Raw genomic sequence first — 16,417 nt, 5'->3', positions numbered from 1 at the left:
AAAGGGAACATCGCGCCGCTTGCCTGCCTTATTTGGGAAACCCGAACTCTGCAAGGCTTGGCACAACCGCAGTGACCGAGCAAGCCTCGCTAAACCTGGAGCTCTGACAGAGATTTAATGAGAAGGAACCTCAGAATACGATGAGCTCCTAGCACCGGCAAGAAACAGAAATGAGAGTGAAAAGGGAGGGCGGGCTGACGAGATACCGAGCGAAACTTGCAGAGTTAAAAACCACCCCCAAACGGCCCGGCGAGCAGCCCTCGGAAGAGCTTTGCGCGTGTTTGGCGTAAAAATCTTCAGGAAGGAGGAAAAGGAAGGCCGGGGAGCGAGCCGTCGCAAACCGGGCGGGCAAGTCGCCAGCGACCCGGGGACACCCCCGGCCGGCGGCATGGGGACCTTCCGCGCACACACACGTATACACGGACACAAACACATACATATACACACATACAGAGAGACACGCAGCCGGGCAGGGCAGGGGGCGGAGCGGCGCCGGGACGCCCCTGCATCCAGCAGCGCGGCCGCCGCCCGCCCCCCGCACCCCCGCGGCGGGCGGGAGGCCTATGGGGGCGCGGCGCTGCTGCCGGAGCGCCGGCAGCCCCTCCCCGCCGCTGCCTGCGGGAGTGGGAATAAAGACAGATAGCGGGGCAGGCACCGGCCGGGCGGGGAGGGACAGCGCAGAAAGTTTCCTGCGGAGGCCGCGGGCGGCAGCAGCAGCAGCGATGCCCGTGCTGCGCGGAGCGCTGGGCGGGCGCCGCCGGCCTTAAGGGGAGCGAGAGCGGCGCGGGGCCCGGCAGTGAGCCCCCAGCCCGTCCTCTCCTCTCCTCCGGGCGGCGAGGAGGGAGCACCCCGGGCAGGGACGGGAAAGCGGCGCCGGCTGGAGCGCGGGGAGGGGTGCGGCACCGCGGGGACAGCCGCCGCCGCCGGCAGAGCCCGGAGGGAAAGATGAGCTTGTTGTCAGCCATCGACACCAGCGCCGCGTCCGTCTACCAGCCTGCCCAGCTCCTCAACTGGGTCTATCTCTCGCTGCAAGACACGCACCAGGCGAGCGCCTTCGACGCCTTCAGACCCGAGCCCTCTTCGTCCCAGCACCCCGACCTCGGCTACACCAAGAGCACCCCGGAGCTGGGCTCCTCGCTCAGCTCCAGCTATCTCAACAGCTTCTTCCAGCTCCAGCGGAGCGAGGTGAGTCCGCGCCGTCGCCCGGCGCGCTGCCCCCCGCCCGCTGCCCCCGGCCTCCCCCCCCCCCCCCCGCTACAACCGCCATGATGCCTCGGCAGCCTCCCCCCCCCGCGAGTCAGGACCGAGCCCGCCGGCGGGACGGGGGAACCCCGCTCTTCGCCCCGCACGGTGGCGGCCGGGGAGGCTCGGCCGGCCGCGCAAGCTCCTTCCCCGGCCCCTTCCCGCGCCGAGCCTTCCGCCCCGCTCCGGCCCCTCGGCGCTGGCGGCGCCCGTCCCGCTAACGGGCCGGCGGCCGGGCCGGGGCGAGGCGCCGCCGCCGGAGCGGCATTGGCGAAGCCGCCTGCCGCCGCCTCCTCCCGCCGCCCGCGAGCGGCGAGGGCCGCCCGTGTTGACAGTCTGGTAAATGGTTACACCGATCTCCCGTGCGCGGCCGGGACGGTGCCAGGGGTACGACACAAAAGAAGTGCTACAACCGTAATAACGCGCAAAAATCCCCCTCCCCCCACTTTTTTTTTTAAGTGATACTTAAACTATATATATTCTTTCTATCAAGCTTCTAAAGAGAGATCAGAGGCCAGCATGATTTGAGAGGAAGAGATATAAACAGGAACGTGACAAAACCAGAGTAAAAAAAGTTTTGCGCACGTTTCCTAACAAGAACAAGACTAAATGAAACCCAAGGGAAGGAAGCTAAAACACTAGGGTATGCAAAGACAATTCACTGTGCAACTCCCTGTCACAGGAAGTTGTTGAGGTCAAGCACTTCTGCATTGGAGGGACTTCACTTGTGTGGGGATACTGCAAGGTGGCACCTCACACACCACAGCTCCCAGCCTCTCCAGATGAGATCCAACAATGCCTTTACTCCCTGCCACCAGGCTCTGGCTTACAGACATTCAACGGTGGCTCCATTTGATAAGGGTTAGATGGACTAGGTGTCCGACCTGTTCCAGCAGTTCCCACAGAATAACATTTCAGAGTCCTCCCAGCTCCATTTAAGTTAAAGCATAGGTTTGAAAAGTATTCTCAGTCAAAATAAACATTTCTGTTCTACCAAAGGTATAGGGTTGTTAATTAAAAACAAATCAAATTCCCTCACGGTTACAGTATCATGGCTGTTAACTGTTAACAGCCAGAGGTAGATATACATATTCTTTTTTCCTTAATTAGAAAATCTTTCTTCCTTAAGAATTTCACAAAGCACATCCAGTCTCAAAACAGACACTATTTTTGAAAGCATATAATTCAAAATCCATTCAGTCTGATATACCCAGCCTTCTTAAGCACAACATCACATACCCAGTTTAAAAACACACAGACTTAAAAACATTGATTTTGCAAAAAGACTAACAGGCAGTGTTATTTAAACTTCCACCTACCTACCTGTTAATTTCAAGTTGTAGGTTTTGCCCCTTTCTGCTTGGCTTACAAGCTTCGTGGCACCCAGGTAGGGAAGAGACTCCAGAGGTTTGGCCTACATGGACTCTCTCCAGACTGGGACTCTGTTCAGGTCTGTGTTTGTTCAAGTCAGGATACATTCTGCTCACAGCGGGTCCTTTTTCTTCTTGGGAAAAAAAGGAAGAAACAAGTAAATGGAGGCTGCATCCAGGAAGCCTTTGAAACAGTCTCTGAGAAACAATTTTCTTTTGCTTAAAGTTCCCCTCGAGTTCATTTTCTGTGCCTACTATACTGCTCACAAGTAGAGGCTAATCCTTTTGTCACACACTCTCCCTTTCCACTTGTCTCACATTTCTGCCATTCCCCCCCCCCACCCCAACTTTTCTCCTTTCTTCTGGAAAATCACTTTCCCAGTATGTCAGACCTTCCCCAGGCCTCTGCTTCAGCCCCAGCTCCGAGTGGTCAGACCCATCGCAGTGTCCCCTTGGCCACACTGCTTTTGGATCCCAGCAGTCACCTTAGCTGCATTTCTGCATGGATTCCTATTATCCATGAGCTGTATGGATGCAACTTTAGTCTGCTCTTTTTAACCTTATTACAGTTTTCTGAAGCACATGAATGACAACGACTGAGAATGCCAGCTCTGCAGAAAGACTAGAGCATTCACCGTTCAGAAAATAAGGAGGCATTTAATTCTATGCAGATGTTTTAAAAATATTGAAAGATCAAACATGTTAGTTTGTTCCAGTTAATTTTGTGGCCAGTGACAACAGCAGCATTGACTATGTGGCTAATAGAGACACTTCTATGTTTCCCACGTTTAGCTGAACTACATGTTAGTAGTAACCTGGGTACTTTCAGGGTAGCCTGAAAGGAGGGAAAGGGGCACAGCCATCTCGTACAGCATGGGAATGCATCCGCCCTGCTGGATATACCCTGAAGAGAGTAGGGAACCCTTTAGTTCCCCAGGCTAATGCTGCTTGCTTATACAGCAGCTTTCATTCAAGGGTTTAGAAGGTGTTAGAGATAATGTTGCTTAAAAAAAGTTCTGTCAATATGTTAGATGCTCTGTTCTTTCCACAAACTGGAAACTAGACTGCTTTTTTGGCAGGACTCACCCAAGAGTTTCCTACAATGTCATGCTCTTAATTCTTGAGATTCTAACATTTGTTTATTTGCAGATGCCATTGGGTATACACTATGTATTTCAACTGCGTAAAATTATTTTTGGGAGCATTAGTACCGTATACTGCTTTTGCATCAAGTGGGCTTATGCTATCTTTGGAACAACACATAGCTTTCCACAGTTAAACTGTTGACTGTTTTCTACACAGTGCTTGCTTTGGTTGGCTTTTTTTTTCCTCCCAGTTTTGTCCTGGGTTGGCTTAGCCTGGAGCAGAGCTGTGACAATGATTGACACATAGCTGTACACAATATTTGGAAAGTGACCTAATGAGGGGCCAAAATAGCAACAGATTGAGAAACGATAGGATCATAGAGTGTAAAATAGTCACGCGTCCTGTATGTTGCCTTGCAATTGAAAATTTCTGGAGGAGAACGCTTGGAATAAGAGACAGCACTTGTGAAAAGTTGCTATTATACTGGATTTGCAAGTCTGCATGGCAGTGCCTGTGTATGTGACTCGCATGCTGACCGAAGGAACCGGACAGAAAAAAATAAAAGTGCCAGCACCCACAGAGTAGTCTTGCACTTCACCAAGATTTTTGTCCTCCAGACTTTTTCCACTACAATGGGCGCTTTCTAAATAAACATGATGAACACAGCTGTTTGGTGCATAAAAGCCCATTGTACCAGGAAAAAAAGCAATAAGAAAGGTTTAAACAGTAAAGCGACAATGAGTGTTTTGTTCCATAAGCAAGACTCATTTTGCAAAACAGACCTGCTTTAAATAAAACTTTACTGCAGCATTTATTGTCCTAGATATGAAACGAAAGCATGTTAGAACATTAAGATGCATTAAATTGGCTATTGAACTGAGCTCCACCCTCATTATAGCACCATCCATCAGAGCCAAGTATTTGAGGTTTTGTTGTGGGGCTGGTTACATGGGATTTAATGCATTTGAGACACAGCCAGGTAACTGTGGCTTTGTGTCATTGAGTGATATAATTGAGAAACCTAGAATAACGGTCTAAGAGACTCATATGGTATTTTTCTATACTCACAGTAGGCATCCTACCAGATCAATACTGACTTCAGTCAAGAAGAGTCAACAACCAGTAACTAGGAATTACCACATTATAATCATCGAACTTGTTTCTTTGAACGTAGAGTGCTAATTCTGGCGCAAGCCAATATTTACACATGAGAAGGAGCCTGTGTCCTAATGAATTCTTTGCCCATGTGCAATACTCTGCATGACTTTCCAAGAGGGGAATTCCTTCCAGAAACCTCTATGGCAGCCACTTTCCAGACTTAAAACAAGATAACCGCATATACTAGATTAGAAAAGAATCACTTTTTTCAAAAAAGTAATTCATGTTTCTGACTCGGGGACTTCCAGATCCAATCCTTACAGGCAAGAGATGAACTAACTGGTGATGAAAGAACATGAGCTAGTTCAGTTTGCTACAGTAAGGTGTAGATCACTCAGAAAGGAAAATTTGTGGAATTAAAAATGTTTAGAGAGAGTACTATGGAAAATAATGTTTAAACCCCTCTGTAACAGAAGCAGGTCTGCAGCCCTGGGATAGATATTGCTTATCAGACAGCTTCCCAAAGAAGACGAGTTAGTATGACAGAGACATTCATATATGAATAGCACACACCCCATGAAACACTGTCAAGAACAAAACATATGGAAGGAAGTTGGCATTTCTACAGAAAATACATTTCATATCAAACTTGTTTTCCATCTGTCTTTCATAGAATTAGAGGAGTACACATCAGCCTGGTACTTGATGAAGCAAGATCTGTGATTTAGTCTAGATGAGTTAATTTGGAGGATGATTATAAGATTAAAAATAAAATGTTTCACCATTCTCATAGCATCAGAGGAACACAGGGATTGCCATACAAGATCAGGCCATTGACCCACTAAATTAAGTCTCATATCTCTGAGAACAGCCATGATTAAGAGACTTAAAAGAGAGAACAAAACACCTTATAAGAGGCTGCTCACAATCAGTACGGTCCTAGGGCAAATACAACAGAGATGCAGATTAGCAGAAATTGCCATATGCTCCAAAACATTTTTAATTCTCTTCATTTTTGTGGAATATTATTAGTTATTCTAGCATGGAGCATATTTCTGATCACAGAGTGCTTAGCGTGCTCAGCACTGCAGTCAGGATTTCTTGCTTCTCATTTGCAGGCTAAACCACCACAGTAATAGCTCCTCTTATTTAAGCATAGTAGTACAGAGTAGTGCAGCGTACAGGTTGCCTGCAGTACATGAAGGTGTCCTTTAATAGCAGTGATTATTATTTGATTGATTTCCTCATCTTCATTTTCCTCACTGTTCTTCATGTAAGTACTAACATTTCAGCGCCCTTATCCTTCTGCAAATTTTATTGAAAAGGCAATAGCTCCACAACTCTGTGTTGGAGGAACTTGTGCTCTCTGCCTCAGGATGATTGTACATTACAGATACTTTGTGGCTACTTAAAGTGCTGGTCAACTCCTTTCAAACTGTTTTTCAAGAAGTAAAATGTCAATTCTCACATTGGTCTTTGTAAGAGATTCCAGGGAACCGGATCTCCATTAGTCAGGAGGCAATATGCCTTTGGGGATCTTGGCAGCATCAGCCTCCTCCGTCCTCCCACACAGCCAGCTCTAGAGCCCTTTTGATGATATTGCCTCAGCACATGAAGCATGGCTTTCACAGCCCGCTCTCTATTCTGGACTCAGAGTCTCAGATCCTATTACAGGTAGTTGAGCTAACAACTACTATAGTTCCAATTCCAGTTGGATCTGTGCTTTAAAATGGAAAATTTCAGGTTCTTAAGTCTAGAAGACTTCTTATTTGCTCCCTGTTCTTATTTCTGCAGCTGTGGCCTCCTGCTCTGTTACTTCTGTCTTTGGAAGACAGCCTCTTTTGCCAGAGAAGAAAAAAAAAAAAAAACCCAACAACCAAACCATACATATATGTACTATAGGAAGTAGAGTCTGAAAATAAAATCTATATTTTTTAAGAAGTGGGAAACTCAAGTTATCATACAAATTACACTCTTCCATTTGTATTGCCTAGGTGTGCCTTTAAACTTACCTACTCTCCAGGATTAAAAAAAAAATAAAATTTAAGAGCACTGTACTGCATATGGTAGATACCCTTCCTGTTCTTCACAGTGAGGCTGAATTACCTAATAGCAATTTGACTGCAGAAGGGAATACACAAGTGCCAAATTTGGTTCTCTTAAGCAAGTACTCTAAATACAGTTACGTTGCTTTTACTTAGGCTTCCTTACCTGAGTAAGAACTGAGCAGAAAGCTCCCAGAAGTAAGACCTGAAGATGCATTGAAGTTTCTCCAACAGCCAGAGCCTCTTTTGTTGCTTCCTTACCTCCCCACACCTGAAGTAAGTGCTGCTGTAGCTCTGCAGCACACCTGCACTTCCTCTAGCTTTAACTATTTCAAACATGATTTACACCTGGGCTTTAGCTCACAGCAACAAAAGTATTATCCACTGTAGTCTTCTGCAGCTACTTAGTATCACGTCAAAAGCTTACCAATGTTTGGAAAGCTAGCAAGAGCTAAATTATTAATTGCTGAACCTAAATCAAGTCTTCCAGAAGAGGAATATGGGCTTTCTGCTTAACTATTGATTTCTTTTTGATAGGTTAAGAGAAAAAAAACAAACTAGCAATAGAAGATAGACCAATTATATGTATTCTTCCTGATTAGTTGCAAATTATTGCCAACTCTTTTAAATCACTTGGGACTTTGTATTTATGCAAACTCCTCATTGATGGAGAACTGGCATTCACTTTCCATGTCACAAGTCCATGTCTTGAAAAACTGGCCAGGCAATAAATAGAAAAAAAAGCCCAACCCATAATTGGGGGCAAAACCATGTAGAAGTCTTGTTACAATTCTGTTATTCTATAAACACAGCTTGCAGTTACAGTTACTTTATGCATTTACAGTGTCTTCCATCCCAAGGCACCCAAACAAAGGGGTGATGTAACTGTGTGTTGGGTAATGATTTTTCATCCCTTCCTCTTTTGCTCTGCAGACACAGACTCAGTTATTCAGAATAGAAAAGGAAGACCCTTCTCCACTGAACTGCACAAATGATCATACAATCAAGTCTGATTTGAACCAATATATTCATTTATGAAGTGTATGGGATGAATGGATAACTAAAAAGTGTACAAAACTGCTTTTATTCAAAAGCCAGTCCTCCTCTTCCCCTCCCTCCCCCCCTTGTTGTTGTTAGTTCGGGGGATTTTGTGGAGTTGTAGGAGATAAATAGCAAAACAATTTTATCAATGGTCCTGTTACTTTGGTAATAAACAATTAGAAGAAAAGAGCACATAATTTACAGTCATTAGGTGAGGATTAATACAAAGAAAAGTTTTCTAGTGCAGAGTTTTAAGGGGGCCATAAAAGGACTCTGACACCTGATTTAAGCTATATGTAAGTCTACGACCAGAGGATCTTTCCCATGCTGCTTTAAGAAGCACAAAAAAAAAAAAAAAGACCAGTGCAGTTGCAGAAAGGTGCAGGCACAGATATTAACAAAGCTAAACAATACAATACTTGTAATATGTATTTGCCTAGAAACAAAAGCAAACATGTTCTGTTATCTAAACTAGATACATACATATAAATACTGCCTAAAAAGTGATACTGGCTATCACCTTAAAGCTTCTGAATGGTTTCGTGAAATATAACAGTTAATATTTGTACCTCTCCTCGGTTTCTTTTCCCCAGGAAAGTTGCCAGCAGCCTGATACCCATTTTGCTACTCTCCTGAATTGCCCTTCTTCCTCTTTTAAAAGCCACAATGAAATGATTAAATTAAATGGGAAAAATATAAGTCTTTGCTTCATGGCAGTTTACTTAGGTTGTGTCTGGGTTCCAGAGAAGTTATAATGGAACAAAGGAAATCAAAAAATCTTACAATAGTGCTGACATAAGTCAGACAGTATTTCATAAATGTCACAACTTAGATCACTTCTTTTTTTCCTGCAGGTCAGTTTTTATTCTCAGAAATGTTACAAACAACCTGTGATCTACTAAAAGTAGAACCTAAAATTATAGACAGATTCACTTGAGGAAAGCAGAATAAATGCAGGGTTACAAGGCCTGGGCTTTGTCTGTATCCCTCATTGGCAGTCAGGCCAGCACAGCTGTTGGGAGTTTTGGTGATTTTTAAGTTTTAACATATCACAAGCCTAGCCCATTTCTTTCTGTCATGTGTTTTGGTGTAAGCAAATACTAAACAAGTCCAATACTTTGACTAAGAGGAATTTCAAGGAGCCTCTCGTAGGCCCTTTTTCTTAGCTCTTTCAACTGCTGCTGATAGGCGAGCTGCTACATGGTCTTCTAAACCTGTATCTTAGGAAATACATTTTCTGTTTCTACAGATATAGTTTGAAGATAACCAAATGCCCTCATGGTCCAGGACTTTTGCTCTCATATCCAAAGCAGAAATACGTTCCTGCTGTATTAAACCACCACCCACACCTATTCCCTGCACACGACAGGATTTGGTGTCTCTCTTGAATGAACACAAGTGTGATACCCTAGAAGGATCACAGGAATCTGGAAATCTATATTTACATCTCATCCAGCTAACTGTCAACCAAGCAAACATTTTAAAGGTATCATCTTGCTCCCATAGGTTTCTCTTGCCAACCTAGAGGTTCCAGGTTCCTAAACTTGGTTGCGATTGTAGCAGGGCAGTTGGAGCCTGTATTTCTTCATGCAGAGCCAGCCTGCTAGGCAACTATTTGGGCATAATCACTGGGGCTGGGGATACCTATGGTTGAACAGAAAGCAAAGGAACTACTTTACAGTCATTGCATCCTGAAAATGGGGGATTAGCAAGAGCTCTTAAGAGGGTTTGAGCATCAGTGGTCCTTGAAATATGGAAGTGTTCTTATAACCATCTTTCTCCAACATACATCATAACTGAAATAGAGTAATAGATTCATTCCTCTAACAGACCCAACCTGGAAAAAAAATCCTTAAGTCTACTTGGAAACCAGATTAGTCAATTGTCTTATAATTTATCTGAAGCAGATTGTGAAGTTTTAGGTTTAGTTGCTCAGATCACACTTCAAGCTGTGCTGTATCACAACTGATTAAGAGGGTGGCTTTAAATGTAGATAAAACTATCTAAAAGCTGGAGTCACAAAATGAAATTCCAGCCTGTCATTTAGTACATGGAAATAATTTATTTCCTCACTATATTGAATTTAATAAAAGTTTTTGTCTTCCCATGAGTGCAGGAACTGAGGCCCTAAGCGCATTGCGAGGGGCCCGTTCTGGGCAGATGATGAATTGTTTCTACCTCTGACAGTGACCTTAGCTTTGCCTCTTTTAAACTTTGGCAGCCATCGCAGAGGTTTCTGTGCCAAGAAGGCATTACTGAATGTAAATGATATAAACAACACTGTCTGAGACTTAAAGTTCTATTTAACCCAAAATGGACATTTCTTGGCAAAACCTTTCATCGTGCAAGAGCTGTATAGGAGGTGAATGCTTTCCTAAGTGTGTCTTGAACAGGCACATATCTATTTCCGGGTGTTATTTTTCTTAAGTTTGGAGTGTCAAAAGACCCACCAAATGAGAGGAAACCCGACTCTTGTTTTTCAAACTACAGGTCAGATTGAGACAAGATTTCCTGCAGGAAACAGAGATGTTAACAGAAAGCGCAAGGGTCAAAACATGTCCATCCGTTTCTCCCCTCACTTTATGCTATACAACCTTCATAACCTCCTCCTCATCCCAGAACCCTGTCTCAACAGAATAGGCTTGTTTTTCGACAACGCAAGGAGGCAGTGGGATCGAGGTGTCTGGTGGAGGCCCTCCCTGCAGCCCCCTCTCGGAAAGGTCAGGGAGGTTGGCGGTCTGCAGCCTGGGGGAGACTCAGCTGCAGGCAGTGAGGGACAGGCCAAGGAATGAAAGCTCCTGTGGGGATGTGTTAAAGTAATTTACAACGTGAATGGTCTCCCTTGTCCCTAATATAGTGCTCATGTGTTAGAGCTTCTCTTTAACATAAGTGGGCAGTTGTTTAGTGTTCGGTGGATGAAAAGGATCCCTGCGGAGCTCAGTGCAGGATTTAGAAAGTTCCTCCAAGACTGCACACCTCTAACCAGACGAAATCTTTATCCTCTCCTTGACCATCTTTTCACGTCTGCCATTAATGGCTTTTTGTGAAGCCTTTGTATATCATTTAAAACAAGCGCCCCATACTGAGGTCCACAGTAAACCTTTCCCTGAGGCTGAAATGAGGAGGCTCACACTACTAGCAGAGAGCTAAGAGGTCTACCTGAGCTTCAGCAGTCCTGATGACGGTGGCTGAGCAACTACTTAACTGTCAGTGTTTGTTATTTCTGTACCACTGTATAGTAGAGGAAGGAGCAGCATTTTTTAAGATCTGAAGATCTGTGAAACTCATTGAAAGCTTTAGATCAAAACGTTAAAGATCAGCAGATTTAAAGCAAGGCGAGATGGTGGCATGCATTGCTCTTCAACCTTGTTGTGAATTGAAAGTATGCCAGTCATACACAGAGGAGCACCCGCTTGCTCTTCTGCAGAGTCTCAGCAGCGTTGAGCAATTACGACCTGAGAAGCCGCAGCCACTGGAGTGGTCAGGTCTGGAATAACTAGATTCGATAGATCTGTCCACTGGATTAAAGATTCATTGTCCTACCATTGACATGCTTCACGGCTACTGACAGGTCATGCCACATTCATAGTTGTCTCTTTAAGATACTGTTTCTGCAAAAGGAAAGTCCTAGTGCCATCGATCTGAAAAATATTTTGAAGTAGGCATTAGTGTTAGCAACTTAATATAAGCATGTATCTAAACCCCCTACAGAAGGGTGAATTAAGGTATACTTGGCTCATCTAACTAGCCAGGAATATGTTAATTAAGGTTTACTTGGCTAATCTACATTTATCTGTGTTTTTAGATGAGGAACTTAATTCACGTTTTACTAAAGTCAGCCTAAAGACCAGATTTTTTGACAGCTAACTTAAACATTGACTTCAGATGGAAACAGAAGCCTGAGTATTTTTTTCTTCCTCCAGGCAAACATTTTCTTCACTGAGCGATGAGCTTTCCTTGCAGTTGTCCAAGGATAAAACGTTACTGAGTAAACTCTCAAACTGTTTTCTGTCAAAGTATCTATAATTTATCAGAAGAGCTAAAGCAGACATAAGCCATACAGGAGCAGTTTTTGAGGTTTTCCAGTTCAGCCTTGGTAATTAAACTTGTATTAATTTGAGCCAGAAGAAATAGACAACTAAATTTATAACAGTATTTTCATTTAATCCCTCTATTTTCAGAAGGCTTTGGGGTTGGCCATAAACATTGATTCTGCATTAGATGTTTTCTTTGAGGACAAAATCAGGCAAGTGTTTTGACCAGTTATAAGGAGCTGAAGCACAGAAAAGTCACATACTTGAAGTGCTCTTCTCCACACATGGTCATCTTCAGGTGCAACTGTTGTACTTTCACACGTCTCATGGCCCCACAGATAAATCCCATGCCAGAAGCAAGCCTTGGGTCACTAGTGGAGAAGACAGATATAGGCCCTCAGGCTAAATTTTGTATATTAGCACAGAGAAGCCACTGAATTACTGTTTGGATAGCTTCAGATTTCCCCCTCATCCAATGCGAAAATAGCAACTGAGAGCAATGACTTGTCTATCCTACTGTTTTACTTATGACACAGCATGGGGATCAGTTCTTATCTTCATGAAAATCCAAGCTGATAAACAACCTCAGCACCTTTTGACATTTCAGTGCAGGACTAATAATTAGCCTAGCTAGTCTGGTTACCATCATATCCGCTTCACAGACTGGAGAATGTTTATAATTTATAGTATATGAAAACCTTACTTTTTCCACACTGATAATAGGGCAACCCAACTCCTTTTCTCCAACAAACTTCAAACAGCCATGGCGCCTGCTGACTTAAACTTAACTCTGGAAGTTAAGACTGCTTTATTTTTGTTTGCTTTATTAGGTTGGCAACATACTAAAGCAAAAATAAGCCATCAAAAATTCTTTGCTCATCACTTTTCCATTACAGACTATTTCACGTAATGGAAGAATCAATGACTGGACTACATTATAGGAATACTGAAATGCTACAGGACCTCATTTCAGTATGTGCAATTAAAACAAACATGGAGAGAACCACTGGGAGAAATCTTCTTAACTTCTTATCAATTTCTTTCTATTTTAACTGGTGATATATTGTGTATGGGTACCAGTGTAGTTTCTTCTTTTGGATGCTTGTGAGGGAAGGAGGTCTTCAAAGGGACAAGTAAAGTTGTTTTTAAAGTATAGTTCTAAAACAAAAATAAAACCAAACAACCCCAAGAGCACCAAACAAATGTACTGGCCAGGCATAGCCCATCAGCCACTTCAGCCAGCACAGGTCATGCTAACTGTAGGTAACTAGTGGATTTGTACCCTTTCATCACTGCCTGAAGAGTCCAGCAGCCATAGACAGAACTTAGGGCAGAAACTGAATTTTCCAAATATACCTCTACATTTCCAGTCTCATACCTAAAAGCTTTGCTTCTTAACTCCTATAAGTCCTAATAACAAGGTGCCATTCCCACATAAACAGGTTGCTATTGCTTATTGATATAAACTCTTCTGGAAAATAGCTCATCCCATCACCTCTGGGCAGAATTAAGTGTTGTCACAGTTGAGATGCTATCACACGGTCTGTGCTTTCTGCTCACCCTTAAAAAAATACCTTTACAGCTAAAGCAACAGCCATACCAGTGGGGAATTGAGAAGAGACGACTTACCACCTATTTGTTCAAATGTTTCATTGCATATTTCTAACAGTACTATTGCCTTTACTTTCAACATGATACCATCACTAAAAAAGAAGCTAAAGAGATAAATTCTGTTTCAGTATTTCCTTATCCACCTCTTGGCACATCAATCCCAAAAGCTGTCTCTGAAAGGCAGGGACCAGCCAAGAGAATCAAGAGCATTTGCCAGATCATTCACATAACTAGGAATTTCTTAGAGGTGATTTAAATGCTGGAACTCTTGAGTCACTCACATATGTTACCCAACTGGAAATCGGAGTAACACAGCTAGAGAAGACAATAGCTGCCTCTTTCACAAAGGACCACACCATAACTTTACAGATTACGTGTCCTTTAACTGGAAACACTTAGCAAACAAATAACAAAGGAAGCCTTACTTCCTAACACCACTAGCAGATGCAGTTTAAAGATCTACTGAGCAGAGAGCTTACCTTTGGAAAGTACAACACCCAATTTTCAGTTTAGTTCACATTCAACTAAGTCAACAAGTTTCATAGGAAGAAAACAAAACCAACAAACTTACATTATCAGCCCCAACTTCTCACCAAGCCAGTTTCAAAGTTTTACCACCAGCTCTCCCATCCTCCCGCCACAGCAAGATAAGGAAATCCTGAATTCATTGCAGCTGGCCTGATGAGCCTTGTAATTAGGACATGCAGTGTGGTCTTTCTGTTCCTTGAGAGCACTAACCCTTTCCCTGCCAAATCCTTTTTATCCTGCCATAGCTCAAACTGAGACTCCCAAGTGACAGGCATTATTTTTGGTTTCAAAGCATTGTCTTCTTTTTAAAGAAATAGGTTGGTTTTGCTAGTTGCACACTGTGAACGCAAAGCAGTCTTTTTTTTTTTTTTTTGTTGAATTCATCAGAGGAGCAGTCTCCCTGCCACCTCCCAGATGTGGACCAATACGCTTGAGACCAGAATGAGTCAGGATGCATTTCCCTCTTCCTCTCTATTTTCCTTTGTACTGTCATCTGTATGAGACCATCAGCATTCTCCTTGTCACTCTGATCATCCCCTGGACATCCCTTTTGAGTGTGAAGCTAATTCAAAGTTTTTGTTTGAAACCCTTTGTAAAACTCCCCTTTTCAGCAGTGCAAACAGTTAGTAAGGACTGAATTGCTGATTTGCTCAATTAAGTGTCCCAGACAAAAAAATACTGTTTTATGTATCTCAGCAATATTCATTCACTCCTTATCTTCTGCAAAGACAAAATGGACTAAATCACCATTTGCTTCCATCATATTCATTACATGTTTCTGGGCTTTTGCTATTGGATTCCAGGGACCGGGATGAACTTTCCCACCACCACCCTTATTATATAACTTGGCTTTTTGGAACGGCATTTTTCCTCATCTCCTTCTGAGGAACTGGAGATTTCCACAGCTAGCGACAGGATGTAGCACAGTTTGCACTGGTGCTCTTTATAGCATCTTTCAAGTGCCAGATTGATGTGTTTTTCACATTGACTCAGAGTTAAACTGATTTAAGACCATTTTCCAGGTCAGATTGGCAGGAACTGTTGAAGCGGTTTGCCTGACTTTATACCAGGAGGGACAGGCTGCATCTTGGGATCATCTAGGAATTTTCCTTAATGAATTTATTGTTCTTTGAAGCACCAGTAACATCAGCAATGTCCATCTTCTCCTCTACTGTCATCTTCTGGGATGTTATATTTGTGTCTTTTCCTTTTTTAACACTGGGCCTCAAGATGATTATAGGGAAGTGTTTCATGGTGGTGTATGTAGACTGGATGTTTTGGCATGTCCAACTTTGGCACATATCGCACTAATGCCCTGGCAGCTGAACCAGGTGGCCACTTTCAGAGCCATATATCATGCTTCAGCCACAGAGCTATTGGTGGCTGCTAGGGTTATGATTTAGTGTTGGTACAGCCTATAGCCCGATGGGATCCTGGCCTTTGACAAGGCTTCTGGCTGCCATGGTTCAAACAAAAGTTTGTAAAGGTTTGCTGACAAAGTGGGCGAAACTTTGGTCATTGCAACCCTTGCATTTCAGTATTGGCCTGAAATGTGCCAAGAAGGGTTGGTGGAGGAGTGAATTATGTAACACCCAGTCATGGTGCCACATTGCTCCTTTGTAATGGGGGTAACAGCTCCTTGTAAAGGATATGTAGAAACAAAAAAAGTGACCACTGCAAGCCATATGTTCAATTCAAAGCCCACTGAAGGCAGCAGATATGTATGTTTTGTTTGGTCACTGGGTTGGCCTGGGGGCAGAAATAGCAGATTCCTGATGGGCAGGAGTTATATATTCTACATCCGCAGGGGATGTTCCAGTTTTTGACAATGGGTAAAGTGGGATTTCACACATTCTGTGTGTCCATACACCCACCCTTCTATAAAAATCAGATAATAGGGAATTGCAAAGTTACCAATGGGTGTAATGTATGTGAAATACTTTAAGAATCTCTTGGCAAGAGGAGCTCTTAAAAAGAAAGATTTTTGCATTATTCCAAGTGTATGTAAGCGAAAGTGGCTCCTAGGGAGACAAAAACTTCTTGAAGACCCTTAATTAATACTATTTTGGCATCCATAGCACTTCCCCTTCCTTTTAATAATCTGATGCCAAGAATTTCTCATTCCAATAGTGTCCAATAAATCCTAGAAAATAAATTCCAGTGACCATTGGAGGTATCTTTGCTTGCTTGATGACTAAAACAGCTAAAACCTTTTTGTTAGTTTTTTAAATAGCTTTTCCTTTTAAAATGTACGGGCTTAACCGCTGAAACAAAGTGGCTGATTCTCCTCTCAGCAGCGGGATGGGATTCAGTGATAGCTGGGACTCATCCAGGTAATTGTGCCTAGAGCTTCCATATAATT

At 43.3% G+C, this 16,417-nt stretch overlaps 1 protein-coding gene across 1 annotated transcript in view; it reads left to right on the top strand.

The window, feature by feature from the left end:
• The first annotated feature begins 594 nt into the window (after positions 1–594).
• ZCCHC24 (zinc finger CCHC-type containing 24) overlaps positions 595–16,417 on the top strand; it is a 116,327-nt gene continuing 100,504 nt past the window's right edge. Inside the window, exon 1 of the mRNA XM_054831392.1 lies at positions 595–1,185. Coding sequence (XP_054687367.1) covers positions 946–1,185 — 240 coding nt within the window. The 5' untranslated portion in view covers positions 595–945. The remainder of the gene's footprint in view (positions 1,186–16,417) is intronic.

Source organism: Grus americana, chromosome 7 (genome assembly GCF_028858705.1).
Source record: "Grus americana isolate bGruAme1 chromosome 7, bGruAme1.mat, whole genome shotgun sequence".
NCBI lineage: Eukaryota > Metazoa > Chordata > Aves > Gruiformes > Gruidae > Grus > Grus americana.
Note: the sequence above shows the minus strand (reverse complement) of the source record. Positions and strands in the feature narration are given on the sequence as shown.